At 42.4% G+C, this 16,153-nt stretch overlaps 1 protein-coding gene across 8 annotated transcripts in view; it reads left to right on the top strand.

Annotated features, from left to right (window-relative positions):
- Positions 1 to 16,153, top strand: part of col7a1l (collagen type VII alpha 1-like) — a 153,441-nt gene that overhangs the window by 75,513 nt on the left and 61,775 nt on the right. For all 8 annotated transcript variants that reach the window (XM_061912239.1, XM_061912240.1, XM_061912237.1 and 5 more), the window contains exons 39-55: positions 1,570 to 1,605; positions 1,671 to 1,715; positions 1,863 to 1,898; positions 2,193 to 2,237; positions 2,660 to 2,731; positions 8,488 to 8,520; positions 8,818 to 8,889; positions 8,967 to 9,026; positions 9,097 to 9,132; positions 9,196 to 9,276; positions 9,413 to 9,448; positions 9,522 to 9,566; positions 12,394 to 12,456; positions 12,554 to 12,580; positions 12,833 to 12,859; positions 13,019 to 13,054; positions 13,141 to 13,194. In XM_061912239.1, the coding sequence (XP_061768223.1) occupies positions 1,570 to 1,605; positions 1,671 to 1,715; positions 1,863 to 1,898; positions 2,193 to 2,237; positions 2,660 to 2,731; positions 8,488 to 8,520; positions 8,818 to 8,889; positions 8,967 to 9,026; positions 9,097 to 9,132; positions 9,196 to 9,276; positions 9,413 to 9,448; positions 9,522 to 9,566; positions 12,394 to 12,456; positions 12,554 to 12,580; positions 12,833 to 12,859; positions 13,019 to 13,054; positions 13,141 to 13,194 (804 nt within the window). The remainder of the gene's footprint in view (positions 1 to 1,569; positions 1,606 to 1,670; positions 1,716 to 1,862; positions 1,899 to 2,192; positions 2,238 to 2,659; positions 2,732 to 8,487; positions 8,521 to 8,817; positions 8,890 to 8,966; positions 9,027 to 9,096; positions 9,133 to 9,195; positions 9,277 to 9,412; positions 9,449 to 9,521; positions 9,567 to 12,393; positions 12,457 to 12,553; positions 12,581 to 12,832; positions 12,860 to 13,018; positions 13,055 to 13,140; positions 13,195 to 16,153) is intronic.

Raw genomic sequence — 16,153 nt, 5'->3', positions numbered from 1 at the left:
ATTTGGTCACGGCATGACTGCAAGCTAATCGAAGCTAACATGCTATTTAGGCTAGCTGTATGTACATATTGGATCACTATTCCTCATTTGTAGCTATATTTGCATCCAGCCTTTCCCGCCACCCACATTTAATGCCAAACAAACACATACCAATCATTGGTTAGAAGGCGATTGCCGAATTCGTCCACGCTTCCTCCCGTGCCGCTGTCTGTCGTGATACGGCTCAAAAGCTTCTGTTTCTTCTTTGATTTCGTTTTCGGTACCTGCCTCCATACTCCAACCATTCGTTTCAATACATGCGTAATCTGTTGAATCGCTTACGGCGCTGAAATCCGAGTCTGAATCCGAGCTACTATGCTATACCTTTCTGTGCTATCCACCAAGTTTTTTTTTTTGGTGGCTTCACGCAGTGACGTCACAGGACAATAGACGGGTGGATATAACGGCGGTTAAATCAGGCACTTTGAAGCCGTTTTTCACGATATTGCGTGATGGGTAAAATTTTGAGAAAAACTTCAAAAAATAAAACAAGCCACTGAGAACTGATTTTTATTGGTTTTAACCCTTCAGAAATTGTGATAATGTTCCCCTTTAAGGAACCCAAAGCGCTTTGACAGTATTTCCACATTCGCCTATTCACACACACATTCACACACTGATGGCGGGAGCTGCCATGCAAGGCGCTCACCAGGGCCCATCAAGAGCAAGGGTGAAGTGTCTTGCCCAAGGACACAACGGAAGTTTATTTATTTAGTTTATTTAGTTTATTAAGGATCCCCATTAGTCTACACCGCAGTGGAGACTATTCTTCCTGGGGTCCAGGCAAAAAACATCACACAACCACAGAACAAACGATTAAAATGCAGTACAACATGATCCAATAATAAATTGTCATAATACAAAAATAGCAACAACAAAGAACCAAAAAATACTAATAGATGTTGTTACATAATTTTTATACCAAAGATAAAAATAGCAATATAAAAATAGATATACTGTATACATTTTTGCAAAAATAAAACAAAGAACCAATGGCCTAAAACACATTAGTGTACCAAAGACAAACAATAAGTGACGAAAAAGTATCATCCACCAATTTTCTGCTGCTTATCCCATAATCAATAAAATACTCAATAGTCAATAAAAACAGTCATGACATTAGGTACAATCTAAAATAATCTCTTTACGCAATACTTCTCCTTTTAGTTTATTCTTAAAGCCCACTATGCTGGTGATTGATAGCAGATATTGTGGAAGTCTGTTCCAGTAAGTGATTGCCCGATACATTACAGTCTTTTTCAAAACATCACTTTTGGGTTTAAGACGGGTGAGCGCACCTCTTTGGGCTAGCCTGGTACTAGTGACTAGGATGGTAGAAGGTGGGGATTGAACCAGTAACCCTCAGATTGCTGGTACAGCCACTCTACCAACTTCGCCACGCCGTCCTTAGTACTGTGTAGTACTGTGTAGTACACAACTGAGTACTACACAGTACTACACAGTAGTACTGTGTTATAAGACTATAATAACGTAAATGCTCCTTTCATCATTTAAAACTTTGTTTTACAGGGAAATGTGGGTGTCGCAGGACCAGTTGGTGCAAAGGTGCTCAACATTGTTTTGAATTTATTTCAGTGACAGTGTTTTGCAGCCTCTATCTATCTCACCAGGGTGAACTTGGAGAACAAGGCGTCCAAGGAGCCATTGGACCTCGGGTATGTCATTACTGTTGCTGATTCCTTTTAGTCTCGCATATTCTACCCTGACTTTCCCTCGCTAAACTGCTAACGAGATTAAACTGAGTAACTGCGGCCTAATGGTTTTTGAAAATTAGCCATGCCAACTATTCATGTTGTCTGCAGGGAAAAAAGGGTTTCAAAGGGGAGCAAGGTGACAAGGTGAGCTAAAATTCACGCACGCACTCACGCACGCACACGCACACACACACACACACACACACACACACACACACACACACACACACACACACACACACACACACACACACACACACACACACACACACACACACACACACACACACACACATCTTCACAGTCCATTACAAATACACAGAGGTCCTGAATAATTTGATTAAGGGACAATACCATGTTAACATCCTTAAGGCAGTGGATGCTAAGTGAAAGTGTGGAGCCTTTCAGGTTTTAAATGGGCAAATGTCCTCTTTTTAGGGGGGACAAGGAGTGAGAGGACCCATTGGACCGCAAGGACCCACAGTGAGTGTGATCTTGTATTTATATTTGGCAAAAGCACTAAGAATTGGACAGGAATATCTGGTTATTGTTATGGCTGTTCCTTTGACACGTTGGCACACTGTTCCCGTCTCTTAAATTAGAGCTTGTCACAGAGATGCAGGTGATTACACTTGATTGTGAGCCTAATCGCCGAAGCTTCAATGGGTGTCTTTCATAAATGGCACATTTTGTCCTGCATGACTGATTTTAATTTGACGCAGACACACTCAGCCCCACCCCGCCCTCTTGTTCATCACAAAGGTCGCCATTGTGGCACTTATCTTGTTTTTTATACCCTATTCAAAAAGTCTACATTAACAGATAACAGTAAAATTAACTACCTTTGCTGCTATTTCACAGGGTTCTTGGGGATGCAAAAGCTTTATGTCCTTTATTTTCCACAGGGGCCAACAGGACCACTTGGGTTAAAGGGAGATGAAGGTCCCAGGGGAGCCCCCGGAGACCCCGCCAAGGGTGTAAGACGAGTATTTTGACGTTTTTCTCCAGCATATCAGCACTAAGAGCCTGATCTAAGATCCCAAATACGAGAATATTAAAAAGTATTTTGCATGTACTACAGGTGTTCTGTCCAATCGAACTACTTTGCCAAAAACTGCCACCAGTAGCTATCCCTGTTTAAACAACAGTGATAAAAATGAAAATGTAAACTGTTAAGCCTGTGTGGCATAGTAATGCCAAAATTGTCCCTTCGTGGATACGTCAAACGTGAACACAGCAAAGGTAATATTAAATGAATTTATTTAAATAACAAAAGGAGCTAGATAACAAAAACACTGGAGCTAGTAGAAAAACAGACAAAGGACGCTAGCATTAAAGCTATGATATACAAATAAACAAACTAAACTGACATGAAGGCACACAAAAGGGAAAAACAAATCATCAGCATGAGAGCTGGAATAAAACAAATGCGTAGCATGTAAGCCCGCAAGAATAAAAGTGCGTAGCGTGAACGCTAGCGTGAATAAACATGTAGCGAAGAGCAGTCGAAAATAGTTGCGTGAAAGCCAACTAAATAGCAGACGTACCGTTGCATGAAAAGCAAACTTGGGTCCCAGACTGAACAACAAAAAGGGCAGGCTTATATAGGGAAGATGATTAACAGTAACAGGTGTGCGGGACCGTGAGTAGCAGGTGAAATCAATGAGAAACCATGGAAACGGACAAAACAAGAACTGAACAGGTGGAACGACGGAGTGATACAAAAACTGGAACAATAAACAATAATATGTGGAGAACCGAAAAGCGGATCGCAACAGTAAACTAACATTATTTGCGCTTCCTCACGCTGTAATTGTCTACATGCTTGGCTTACTGTTCGTTGATATACATTAATATAAAATGTTAACTTTTTAATGCTGTGCGGGCCTCATTTACTAAGATCCAAATACCACGCAGTAAACAGTGGGTGTGTTGTGTGCGATTTACTAACTCTATGTGCAAGTGGTGCCGACCGCCCTATTTAAATGAGGACTTTGCATGTACTACACGAGAAGACATCACCGCAAAGACACTCATTTACTGCACATTTTATCACGCGTTCTGCTATGTAAGCAATACACATGTACCACTTTTTATGGGCATTTTAGAAGCAGTCGTGCAGTGCATCTACATTGAAACCACGTTTTGAAAAAATGCTACCATTAAGGGTGCCCTTATTGGAGAGAGGCTGCACTTACTCCGCTCAAGATGCAAAAAATGCATACTTAAAGACCTTTTTTCTCATATAAGAAATATTGTAATAATATACATTGTATGTGAAAAAACAAACGTAATAAAAAAAACAACATACATCAATTTAATTTGTTTTAATCAGCCACTTAAAGGGGAACATTACTTTTTTTTGGAATTTTGCCTATTGTTCACAATCATTATTACATGATGATAGATGTATTTTTTTAAATTTCACTTACAATGGAGCCGCTCTATTCAGCCTGTAAAGCTATTAAAAAAAAACATTTAAACACCTCCATTGTGGTTTTATATACACAATGTAAGTATATATGTAATGTAATAACGGGCACATTTATGATATTTATTATTTACATATTTTGTTAATTTTAAGCAAATGCGCCGCATTAAGTTAAAAAATGCATCACATTTGCTTTTTTTTTAACTACATCACTACTTACTGCTCACTGCAGTCTTTATATTTATGAGAGCCAACAAACATAAGAAAACATCACTTACTGTACAAGGTCTGCTGTCATTAGGATGTTGACTACTTGGATATTCCCATTTAGATAAAATACGACTCAAAATCTTCGATAAGAAAAAGGGGCGTAATCAGGGATATTTTTGTGTCATTCTTGCCATTTTCGGACCTAAATTAGCTGTCGTAGTGTACCAACTGTTCGGAATGGTTCTTGTCCTTTTGTTATCTTGGTGAGAGGCATGATTTATGATCCAGAACAGTGGTCCAAAAATATTTTAGAGCCCAAGATCCCTGGTCTCAGCCAAAAACCAAAGCAACAGGCGACCCTGCGTCAGCTATGTGTTTTTTTATGGCCAATTTGGGCACCCCTCCCCGAGAAGCAAACTTTTTATTGCTATTATAGTCGTAGTACCGTAGTGTATTTGTTCATCCTATGGTCACATATGGGGCGGGAGTCAACCTACGTCAGCACAGGAAGTAGTAAAATCAGCTGTTTACCTTGCATTTTTTTTCTGTGTGATAAATAGGGGATGAACAGGGAAGTCCATCTTTAGCTGCCGCCCTGTTTCATCATATACTACCGCCTTTGCACATCCCAATGTTTGGTTTTGTATGCACAATGAATCAACACAAAATTCGTACTTTGGAGCAATGTTCACAGACTCCAGTATTTGGCTTGTTTGCTTCCTGTCGCAGGCGAGCAATGATAGTCATGTTTGAGGTAAGACTTGTCTGATGTTGGATGCTAGAAAATGTTCAATTCATTACAACCATCAGCTTTAATGCATTGTTGCATCTCGATGATTTTTGAGCATGACATGAAAGCGCGTCTGCGAGACGAGCGGGTGTGTGCGGCCGTTCTCAGGTGACAGGGGATGGTGTTGAAAGCTCCTGGATAAGAGGCTAAAGAGAGATGTTGTTCAGTGGTTAAAATGCTTGCCTGATGGCAGGTCTGTTGGTCATTCTCCGGGTGGGTTGTCTCTGATGTCATATGAATAAAAATGGTTTCCTAATATTTTCAGGATTGCCCATAGTCCCAAAGATCGACTGGTAGATAGCTATCAACGGCTTATTAGTGATTCCCAGAGCCCCCAAAAAGTCTGCGGGCTATAGAGCATTTTCCATTTGGGCTCCAGTACTCCAGTTCGAGATGCTACCTCAGTAGAAGCATTTAAGTCTCATCTTAAAACTCATTTGTATACTCTAGCCTTTAAATAGACCCCCTTTTTAGACCAGTTGATCTGCCGTTTCTTTTCTTTCTCTCCTATGTCCCCCCCCCCCTTCCGGTGGCCATGGATGCAGTACTAGCTGTCCAGAGTCGGGACCCAGGATGGACCGCTCGCCTTTGTATAGGTTGGGGACATCTCTGCGCTGCTGATTCGCCTCCGCTTGGGATGGTTTCCTGCTGGCTCAACCTTGGATGGGACTCTTGCTACTATATTGGATCCACTTTGGACTTGATTCTCACGGTTACATTAGATCCACTATGGATTGGACTTTCATAATATCATGTTGGATCTGCTCGAAATCCATTGCTTTCGGTCCCCTGGGGGGCGGGGGGGGGGATTTGCCCATATATGCGGTCCTCTCCAAGGTTTCTCATAGTCATCATTGTCGACGTCCCACTGGGGCGAGTTTTTCCTTGCTCTTATGTGGGCCCTACCGAGGATGTCGCTGTGGTTTGTGCAGCCCTTTGAGGCACTTCTGATTTAGGGCTATATAAATAAACATTGATTGACTGATTGAACGGGTTGGCGACCCCTGGTTTATAATAAAATTTGACAAGCAAGGAAGCAGCTGATCAGTCGATCATGTCAACATTGGCACTCAAGTTTGTGATCATCGCGCCGCTTTAAATAGTTAATCTGTGTTCAAGCTTATAATAATATCACTAATGTTTGGTTAGTATTCAAGTCACAAAATGTAAATGGACTATAGTTGGCGCTTTTTGGATGGTTATTTATTTGGTTTTATGGGCAAAATAGAGGACTTTCCATTGGCTCCACTGCTAGCAGAATTTTATTTATGTTTACTTACGAGTTACAATGTATTTTAAAAAGAATACATCTGTCGTCATGTCTTTCATAATGATTGTGAGGGATAGGCAAAATTCAAATAAAGGGCAGATGCCCTTAAAGACCTCTAACAGCTATATGATCAAAAAATTATGTTGCTAAATATTATGTAATATTTTCTTATTTCTAACCGGCCAAAATGTTGACACACGTTAAGTACATCAGCTTTCCATGTGCTACCAGGTTTGCGCATGTTTTAGTACACTAAACCTGACCTCTGGCCAGAAAACACAATGAAAGAAATATAATTTTAAATAATTACTTGTAGCACGAGTGGTATTTTTGATTTGTTTCAAGCAAAACTTCAGCATTGATGCCCATGAATGTGCATGCTCAGTAGCGTTGGGTAGCTCTATTTGACAAAGCAGCTCGATTCGTCAGAACACGGGCTGTTACCAGGTAGACACTGATTTCCTTCCACATTCACGTTATGTTAAAACTTGTGGTGGTCTATGATTTCCTGAAGCAAACAGCACACAACTATAATCTATGCTATCATTTCTGCAAAACTGCAGCGCAACCTACTTTTAGCACGCTCAAGATTCGATTGTGCACTGGAAAGATCCAGGTTAAAGAAAATACACGTTGCAAGAACTGTTTTCATATACGAGATATTTTAATAATACAAACGTACACTATATTGCCAAAAGTATTTGGCCACCTGCCTTGACTCACATATGAATTTGAAGTGCCATCCCATTCCAAACCCTTAGGGTTCAATATGATGTTGGTCCCCCTTTTGCAGCTATTACAGCCTCAACTCTTCTGGGAAGGCTGTCCACAAGTATGCGAAATGTGTGTTTATAGGAATTTTTGACCATTCTTCCATTGGTGAGGTCACGCACTGGTGTTGATCGAGAAGGCCTGGCTCTCAGTCTCCGTTTTAATTCATCCCAAAAGTGTTCTATCGGGTTCAGGTCAGGACTCTGTGCAGGCCAGTCAAGTTCATCCACACCAGACTATGTCATCCATGTCTTTACGGACCTTGCTTTGTGCACTGGTGCACAGTCATGTTGGAAGAGGAAGAGGCCCACTCCAAACTGTTCCCACAAGGTTGGAAGCATTGAACTGTGGTATCTTGGAGCATTCAAAGTTCCTTTCACTGGAACTAAGGGGCCAAGCCCAACTCCTGAACAACAACCCCACACCATAATTCCTCCTCCACCAATTTTCACATTCGGCCCAATGCAGTCCGAAATGTACCGTTCTCCTGGCAACCTCCAAACCCTGCATATTTAGGAGACAGGAAATTTCACGACTGGATTTGTTGCACAGGTGGCATCCTAAAACAGTTGCACGCTGGATATGACAGCTCCCGAGAGCAGCCCATTCTTTCACAAATGTTTGTAGAAACAGTCTCCATGCTTAAGTGCTTGATTTTATACACCTGTGGCCGGGTGAAGTGATTAGGGCACCTGATTCTCATAATTTGGATGGGTGGCTAAATACTTTTGGCAATATAGTGTGTATCTACTATATGAAAAAACAAACGCTATTAAAAAAAATGCCATAGTTTTGGGTGTCTCCTCTCTTAACTTATTTAATCAACTCAAAGATGGAATTGCTGGACGAGTGTAATGTCTGATATTTTAATTTCTGACAGAAATATGTCGACATGAGCAATTGTCATACTGCAGCGGTTGTTTCCTTCTTAGTGTGGTGCAGTCATTTGTCGACAACCGAGCCAGTTTGCACGTACTTTCCAAATGCACAAAACAGTTTCAGGCTTACAAACTCACATTGTGAGCGCTAAATGACGGTATTGGCATCTTCACCTCCTATTATTGTGAGAATTGTAACGATTTGCATATATTCTGCATGTACATGACTGAGAGATGGATTGCGCTCGATATTTTTGCTCATTTAAGATATTGAGCAAAGAAGAGGTGCACGACTTGGCGCTTTGAAGTTTGCATGTCTTTTAGTACACACAAACCTTTGTTAGATCAGGTCTTAAATATTCTATGTTGTTTTATCACAACAGATTATTGGACCCGCTGGAAAAAAGGGCGTTCGGGTGAGCACTTCCTGTTATGTTGTTTATGGCCACACTTAATTGTATCAAGATGAACTAGTCAACTGAAGTTATTGTTTGAGAACCTTGTCATTTATCTTGTTACGGCTCTTCTCGCACTCCTCTGGGTGCGCCTATCAAACACAATTAAGACTTCCCCTCATTAGCTTTTGCTGAATGACTCACTGAGCCTTGGAGCCGTTTCAAGGAAAGACCATTTGCTGTTTCAAAATGTCTTCCGCCGTTTTCCCCAATGACCATAGTCGCCAATTGATGTGTGGCACACTTCCCGTCCTGCAGGGAGACGTCGGTCCAGTCGGTCCTTCAGGACCTCAGGGAATAAAGGGTGGACAAGGAGACAAAGGAGAAAAGGTTTTTTTGGGGGGGGTTTTTAAGTCGCTGTTCATTATTGTTCAAATCTGCAGCTCTGGTTTAATTTATGTATGCAGGGAAATCCAGGTTTTGGGATTCCAGGGCAGAGTGGACCAAAGGGAGAGAACGGGGAGAGAGTGAGTCCCTCAATAAATCATCCATATTTTGCTGCATTTATATACTGTATATTAATCCTATCTTTCATAGGGAAATGTGGGTTTATCTGGAAAACCAGGACCAAAGGTAACATGAAACCTCCTAATATCAGTGTGTACAAAACAACATCATTTAATGATTTCTGCTCAGGGACAGGACGGCTTTAAAGGTGACAAGGGTGATATTGGGTCACCGGGAAATCCTGGACAACCAGGATTAAGAGGTAAAGATGTAAGTAAATCACAAGAGGTGGTTTCATTTGGAAGTTTCGTTTCTTACTATTTAAAAAAAATAAAAAAATAATTGAACTAAATGTTCATCAGAGATGACTTTTTCAATGCAATAAACCATGTTGACTTGTGTTTAGGGGGAACATGGACGTAAAGGAGAACAAGGGATTAAGGTGCAGTAAGGGTCTGCTCCAAACATTTTAACGTGGCGTTCACAACCTAGTAAACTAGATTTGTCTGTCACAGGGGGAAGAAGGACCACACGGACAACCTGGTGACAGAGGAATTAGGGTATTTTCCAAACTACTTCTGCAAATAAAACGACAATATTTAGTGTTTCCCACAGTCACAAGACTGCAGTATATTTGTGGCGGTAGGTTGAGGGTCCATTGTCTAATTTGCACAATTGACCGTTACGCATGTGAAATACAAATGAACTTTATTCTGTTTTCCTTTTTTGTTTTTCTATGTTTCAACGAAACAGTGAGTGCTTTTGAAAGTGTCAAATGAGACCAAAAAAAATTACAAGATTTGCCGCTTGTTGCTGAAAAACTAAATTTAAATGGGTCTCAATACTTGCTAAATAGTCGGATAGTCGAACCTCGGATTCAGGAGGAACAGTGTGGTTTTCGTCCTGGTCGTGGAACTGTGGACCAGCTCTATACTCTCGGCAGGGTTCTTGAGGGTGCATGGGAGTTTGCCCAACCAGTCTACATGTGCTTTGTGGACTTGGAGAAGGCATTCGACCGTGTCCCCCGGGATGTCCTGTGGGGAGTGCTCAGAGAGTATGGGGTATCGGACTGTCTTATTGTGGCGGTCCGTTCCCTGTATGATCAGTGCCAGAGCTTGGTTCGCATTGCCGGCAGTAAGTCGAACACGTTTCCAGTGAGGGTTGGACTCCGCCAAGGCTGTCCTTTGTCACCGATTCTGTTCATAACTTTTATGGACAGAATTTCTAGGCGCAGTCAAGGCGTTGAGGGGTTCCGGTTTGGTAACCGCAGGATTAGGTCTCTGCTTTTTGCAGATGATGTGGTCCTGATGGCTTCATCTGACCGGGATCTTCAGCTCTCGCTGGATCGGTTCGCAGCCGAGTGTGAAGCGACCGGAATGAGAATCAGCACCTCCAAGTCCGAGTCCATGGTTCTCGCCCGGAAAAGGGTGGAGTGCCATCTCCGGGTTGGGGAGGAGACCCTGCCCCAAGTGGAGGAGTTCAAGTACCTAGGAGTCTTGTTCACGAGTGGGGGAAGAGTGGATCGTGAGATCGACAGGCGGATCGGTGCGGCGTCTTCAGTAATGCGGACGTTGTACCGATCCGTTGTGGTGAAGAAGGAGCTGAGCCGGAAGGCAAAGCTCTCAATTTACCGGTCGATCTACGTTCCCATCCTCACCTATGGTCATGAGCTTTGGGTCATGACCGAAAGGATAAGATCACGGGTACAAGCGGCCGAAATGAGTTTCCTCCGCCGTGTGGCGGGGCTCTCCCTTAGAGATAGGGTGAGAAGCTCTGCCATCCGGGAGGAACTCAAAGTAAAGCCGTTGCTCCTCCACATCGAGAGGAGCCAGATGAGGTGGTTCGGGCATCTGGTCAGGATGCCACCCGAACGCCTCCCTAGGGAGGTGTTTAGGGCACGTCCAACCGGTAGACCTCCTTTTTAGACCAGTTGATCTGCCGCTTCTTTTCTTTCTCCTATGTCCCCCCCTCCCTTGTGGAGGGGGTCCGGTCCGATGACCATGGATGAAGTACTGGCTGTCAAGAGTCGAGACCCAGGATGGACCGCTCGTCGGGACCCAGGATGGACCGCTCGCCTGTATCGGTTGGGGACGTCTCTACGCTGCTGATCCGCTTGAGATGGTTTCCTGTGGACGGGACTCTCGCTGCTGTCTTGGATCCGCTTGAACTGAACTCTCGCGGCTGTGTTGGAGCCACTATGGATTGAACTTTCACAGTATCATGTTAGACCCGATCGACATCCATTGCTTTCGGTCCCCTAGAGAGGGGGGGTTGCCCACATCTGAGGTCCTCTCCAAGGTTTCTCATAGTCAGCATTGTCACTGGCGTCCCACTGGATGTGAATTCTCTCTGCCCACTGGGTGTGAGTTTTCCTTGCCCTTTTGTGGGTTCTTCCGAGGATGTTGTAGTCGTAATGATTTGTGCAGTCCTTTGAGACATTTGTGATTTGGGGCTATATAAATAAACATTGATTGATTGATTGATTGATTGTAGATGTCGGAAACAGCGGGAGGCAGCATGCAGGTAAAAAGGTGTCTAATGCTTAAACCAAAAATAAACAAAAGGTGGGTGCCCCTAAGTAAAGGCATTGAAGCTTAGGGAAGGCTATGCAGAACCAAACTAAAACTGAACGGGCTACAAAAGTCAACAAATACGGAATGCTGGACGACAGCAAAGACTTACTGTGGAGCAAAGACGGCGTCCACAATGTACAACCGAACATGACATGACAATCAACAATGTCCCCCCAAAGAAGGATGAAAACAACTGAAATATTCTTGATTGCTAAAACAAAGTAGATGCGGGAAATATCGCTTAAAGGAAGACATGAAATACCAACAAAAAAGAGAAAAAGCCACCAAAATAAGAGTGCGAGACAAGAAGTAAAACACTACACACAGGAAAACAGCAAATAAGTGAAAATAAGTCATGATGGGATGTGACAGGCGGTGACAGTACACCTACTTTGAGACAAGAGCTATAGTGATGCATGCTTGCTTATGCTTTAAGGTCATATCCAACAATTGCGACAACCACATTTTACTGTTAAGTGAGTTCCAATTTTAAATAATTTCTGCTGGTGGTGTACCTCCGAATTTTTTCAACGCAAAAAATGTGCCTCGGCTCAAAAAAGGTTGAAAAACACTGTACTATACAGTGTTGGAATGACAAGCTCTATTTACAGACAGTCCCGCTATAATGTGTTTATGAGAGAAGGCAGCATATATCTGGTCCAAATGTATTCGTAACAGGCTGCCACAAAATAATACATGTATTGGAAACACTGATATCACAAACAAATGCATTTCATAAACCCATATTTGAGGGATAAGTTACGATTCTACTGTTCACCTTGACTATAAGTCGTTTCATTTCAATTTTGATTAGGGACCACTGGGATTACCAGGACAACCCGGAGAAAAAGGAGAGACTGGGAATGCTGGTACAACTGTAAGCTCTTGTATTTTTGTCATGTATTCTATAATTCATTCTAATAGGATATATTGATAAATTAAAATAAAACATGTTTTATTTTTGTTTCCTAAAGGGGCGTGATGGACAGAAAGGCGAGCCGGTGTGTGTTTTTGCTTCATGAGCCGTCTCATAAACTGTCATGGTTCTGATCCCCTGCATTGCTTTGTCATTCACAATAACCGTTTTGATACGTCGCCTCTTTGTTTTGCGCTTTTTGTGTGTGTGTCACTGTTCAGTGCGCCCTCTATTCCCTCTTGTCCTGCGTCTTGAGTGTGCATTGTGACGTTTTCATTTGATTTTAACATTTATCTCCGTGTTTGTGTTTGTGTTTGTGTGTGCTGTCATCACAAAGGGAAAACCTGGACCTCCGGGAACACAAGTAAACAAACCGTTTATAGTCATGTGTCATCAGAGCAGTCATGTTTAACAAGGCCATTTGTCGCAGAGCTCATAAAGTTGAAACAATAAACAAAAACAAATGAACTACATTCTGGGAAATCAGTGCTCTCAATCAAATCCTTTGCTTATTTTTTTTCAGATGACTGGAGACAGTATACTGACCCGAGTAATTCAGGTACCTAAATATAATGACGTTTATTTGATTTGATTTGATTTTTTTTGCTCAATCAAAACCTCTCTTCCCGCTCTTGTTTCTAACAGGGAGAGCCAGGACATCCAGGTTTAAGAGGAGAAATGGGCCTCCCTGGACCAAGAGTGAGTGTCCCATTTCCTGTTATTTCATAGGCCATAAAGAATGTGTAAATTGTCAATCATTCAATCAAGGTTTATTTTTACAGTTGTGTTTTTCAACCACTGTGCCGCGTGAGATACAGCCTGGTGTGCCGTGGGAGATTAAGTAATTTCACCTACCGTATTTCCTTGAATTGCCGCGGGGGCGCTAATTAATTTAAAACCTCTTCTCATTCCTGCGCCCACAAAGGCATGCGGTAAAAGTAAGCATGCGCTAATTATTTTAAAACCTCTTCTCACTCTGGCACTTACCAAAGGCATGCAGTAAAAAATGTTGTGTGATGTAAGGATACCATCATAAAAAGCACATTTAATTAAACATTTTTTTATTATGGTCTTACCTTTACTTATAAATGAAATCCATGCCAGCTCCTTCTGATCAAAAGCATCAATAACTTGTTTATAGAAGTCTTCCTTATCTTTCTTCAGTTTTAAAAGTCTCTCTGTCTCGATGGAGAGCTTACTTTATTACCTCCTGCTTCAATTGCAAGTCCAGTTTAGAAAACTGCTATCAGACCGCTGCTATCAGTTAGCTCGGCTCCGCAAGTACGGGGGCAACAACAAAATTACCCTCGGACAACTCCCTCTCCCGTTCTGCTCTGTGGGTGATCTGTTTATCCCACCGCTGCCACCAGGAAATGTTGGGTATTAAGGACTGGAACATGCTTTATTTCAGCCCGGTTGTTTACATAGCCAGTATGTGAGTTACATCCTAAAAGGTGCGTCATATCCGTCCCAGCACAATTCATGTCATTCATTGTCACTTCTTCTGCAGCCGAGTAGTTGCAAGAAGGATCACTAGCGCCCTCTACCACCAGGAGGCGGGAGTCATTTAATGACTCATATTTTACAGACGCAGTTACGGACGGTATTGTGACGGTCTCAAGCCGTCGTCTTGCGGGTTCCCAGGACCACCAAGGAAGGACATGGCTTGAGCAGTTTGACATTGTTTATTTTTCAATAAAACCTCAGTCCAGGTCGCTCTTTCACTCCTCCTCTCCGCTCGCTCGCCGTCTCCTCGCCGCCTCCAGCGTGCCCTGCCTGTCAGTCGGACCGTCGGCTCCACATGGCTGCTTACTGATCTTTTTAGCATACCGGTATACAATAGCTTGGACCTTAAATCCTACTGAATAGCTCTTAATCTTCTTTCCTTTATGCGATTTCAAATTACCGGTATTGAAATCAGCCTCATCCGTTTTGAAAATGATGACAGGGAAAGTGTCACTCGTGACGTCACAAGTTTGACCAGGCGGTAATACTAAGCATACGCTAATTATTTTGCGAAGCGAGTAATTCAAGGCAGGCACATACTATGTGACCGGCGGCAATTCAAGGAAATACGGTCATTGGGTTCAAAATATTTTTGCACTCCAGTAATTATTATCCGCAAATGTGCCGGTGTTGACTGTCTGTGATGTCTAGAGCTCGGCAGAGTAACCATGTAATACTCTTCCATATCAGTAGGTGGCAGCAGGTAGCTAATTGCTTTGTAGATGTCGGAAACATGGTTTGTCGTGATCACAATACGCGGGAAGCAGCGTGCAGATACAAAGGTATCCAACACTTAAACCAAAAACAAACAAAAGGTGAGTGTCGCTAAGACATTGATGCTTCGGGATGGCTATGCAAAACCAAACTAAAACTGAACTGGCTGCAAAGTAAACAAAATCAGAATGCTGGACGACAGCAAAGACTTACAGCGTGTGGAGCAGACGGCGTCCACAAAGTACATCCGCACATGACATAACAATCAACAATGTCCCCACAAAGAAGGATAGTCTCCGCACAACTTAAATAGTCTTCATTGTGAAAACAAAGCAGGTGCGGGGAATAGCGTTCAAGGAAGACATGAGACTGCTACAGGAAAACACCAACAAAAGACGAAAAGCCACCAAAATAGGGGCGCAAGACAAAAACTTAAAACACTACACAGGAAAACAGCAAAAAACTCAAAATAAGTCACGGCCTGATGTGACAAGTCCTGACACTGTGAAACAAGAACTATATTGATGCATGCTTGGTTTTGGTTTGAATTCATATCCAACAATTGCGAGAACGACTTTTTACCGTCAATATCGACTGCTGAGTTTCATTTTTAATGTTTTCTGCTGGTGGTGTGCCTCTGGATTTTTGCAATAAAAAAATTGTGCCTTGGCTCAAAAAAGGTGGAAAAACACTGCTTTACAGGACAAACAAGTTAAAAGCCAGTAAAACCACACATTTTAAAATAGAAATAATAAATACTTACCTAAATAAATAAAAAATACTTTGTTAAAAGCCCGTTGAAACAAATATGTTTTTAGTAGAGATTTAAACGCTTGTAGCTCTGTGATGGCTCACAACTCAGGTGGGAGGGAGTTCCATAACTTGGGTGCAGATGCGGAAGAAAAACGATCACCCCATTTTTGAACTCTAATCCTTGGTACTTCCAAAAAAAAGTGTGTGAAGATGAGCGAAGATTCCTTGGTGGGTGGCGAACAGTTAAAATACCAGCCAAGTATGCTGAGGCCAGACCTTCGATGGCCTTAAAAACAAAAAGAAGGATTTTAAAATGTATTCTAAAAAATACTAGGAGCCAATGGAGAGCAAAGAGGCCCGGGTTAATATGAGCATGTTTTGAAGCATTAGTGAGGAGGCGAGCAGCTGCATTTTGTACTAACTGGAGCTTGTGGGGGAATGACTGATTTTATCCACTTTAGAGGGAATTACAGCAGTCCAGGCTAGAGTTGATGAGAGCATGAATGGCTTTTTCAAGGGCTGCCCTCTGCAGAAAAGGCTTCACCTTTGTCAAAGGCCTCAGCTGGACAAAACCTGCTCTAACCACAGAGTTAATTTCTTTTTCAAATGTAAGGTTGCTGTCAAATATCTCACCCGGAGCAGTAGCGAGGGTAAAGGTGCTAAAGCTGGGTGCACTTGGACATGC

This window comes from Nerophis ophidion, linkage group LG10 (assembly GCF_033978795.1).
Source record: "Nerophis ophidion isolate RoL-2023_Sa linkage group LG10, RoL_Noph_v1.0, whole genome shotgun sequence".
Classification (NCBI taxonomy): Eukaryota; Metazoa; Chordata; class Actinopteri; order Syngnathiformes; family Syngnathidae; genus Nerophis; species Nerophis ophidion.
The sequence above is the reverse complement of the archived record's forward strand: the minus strand, read 5'-3'. Positions and strand labels throughout refer to the sequence as shown.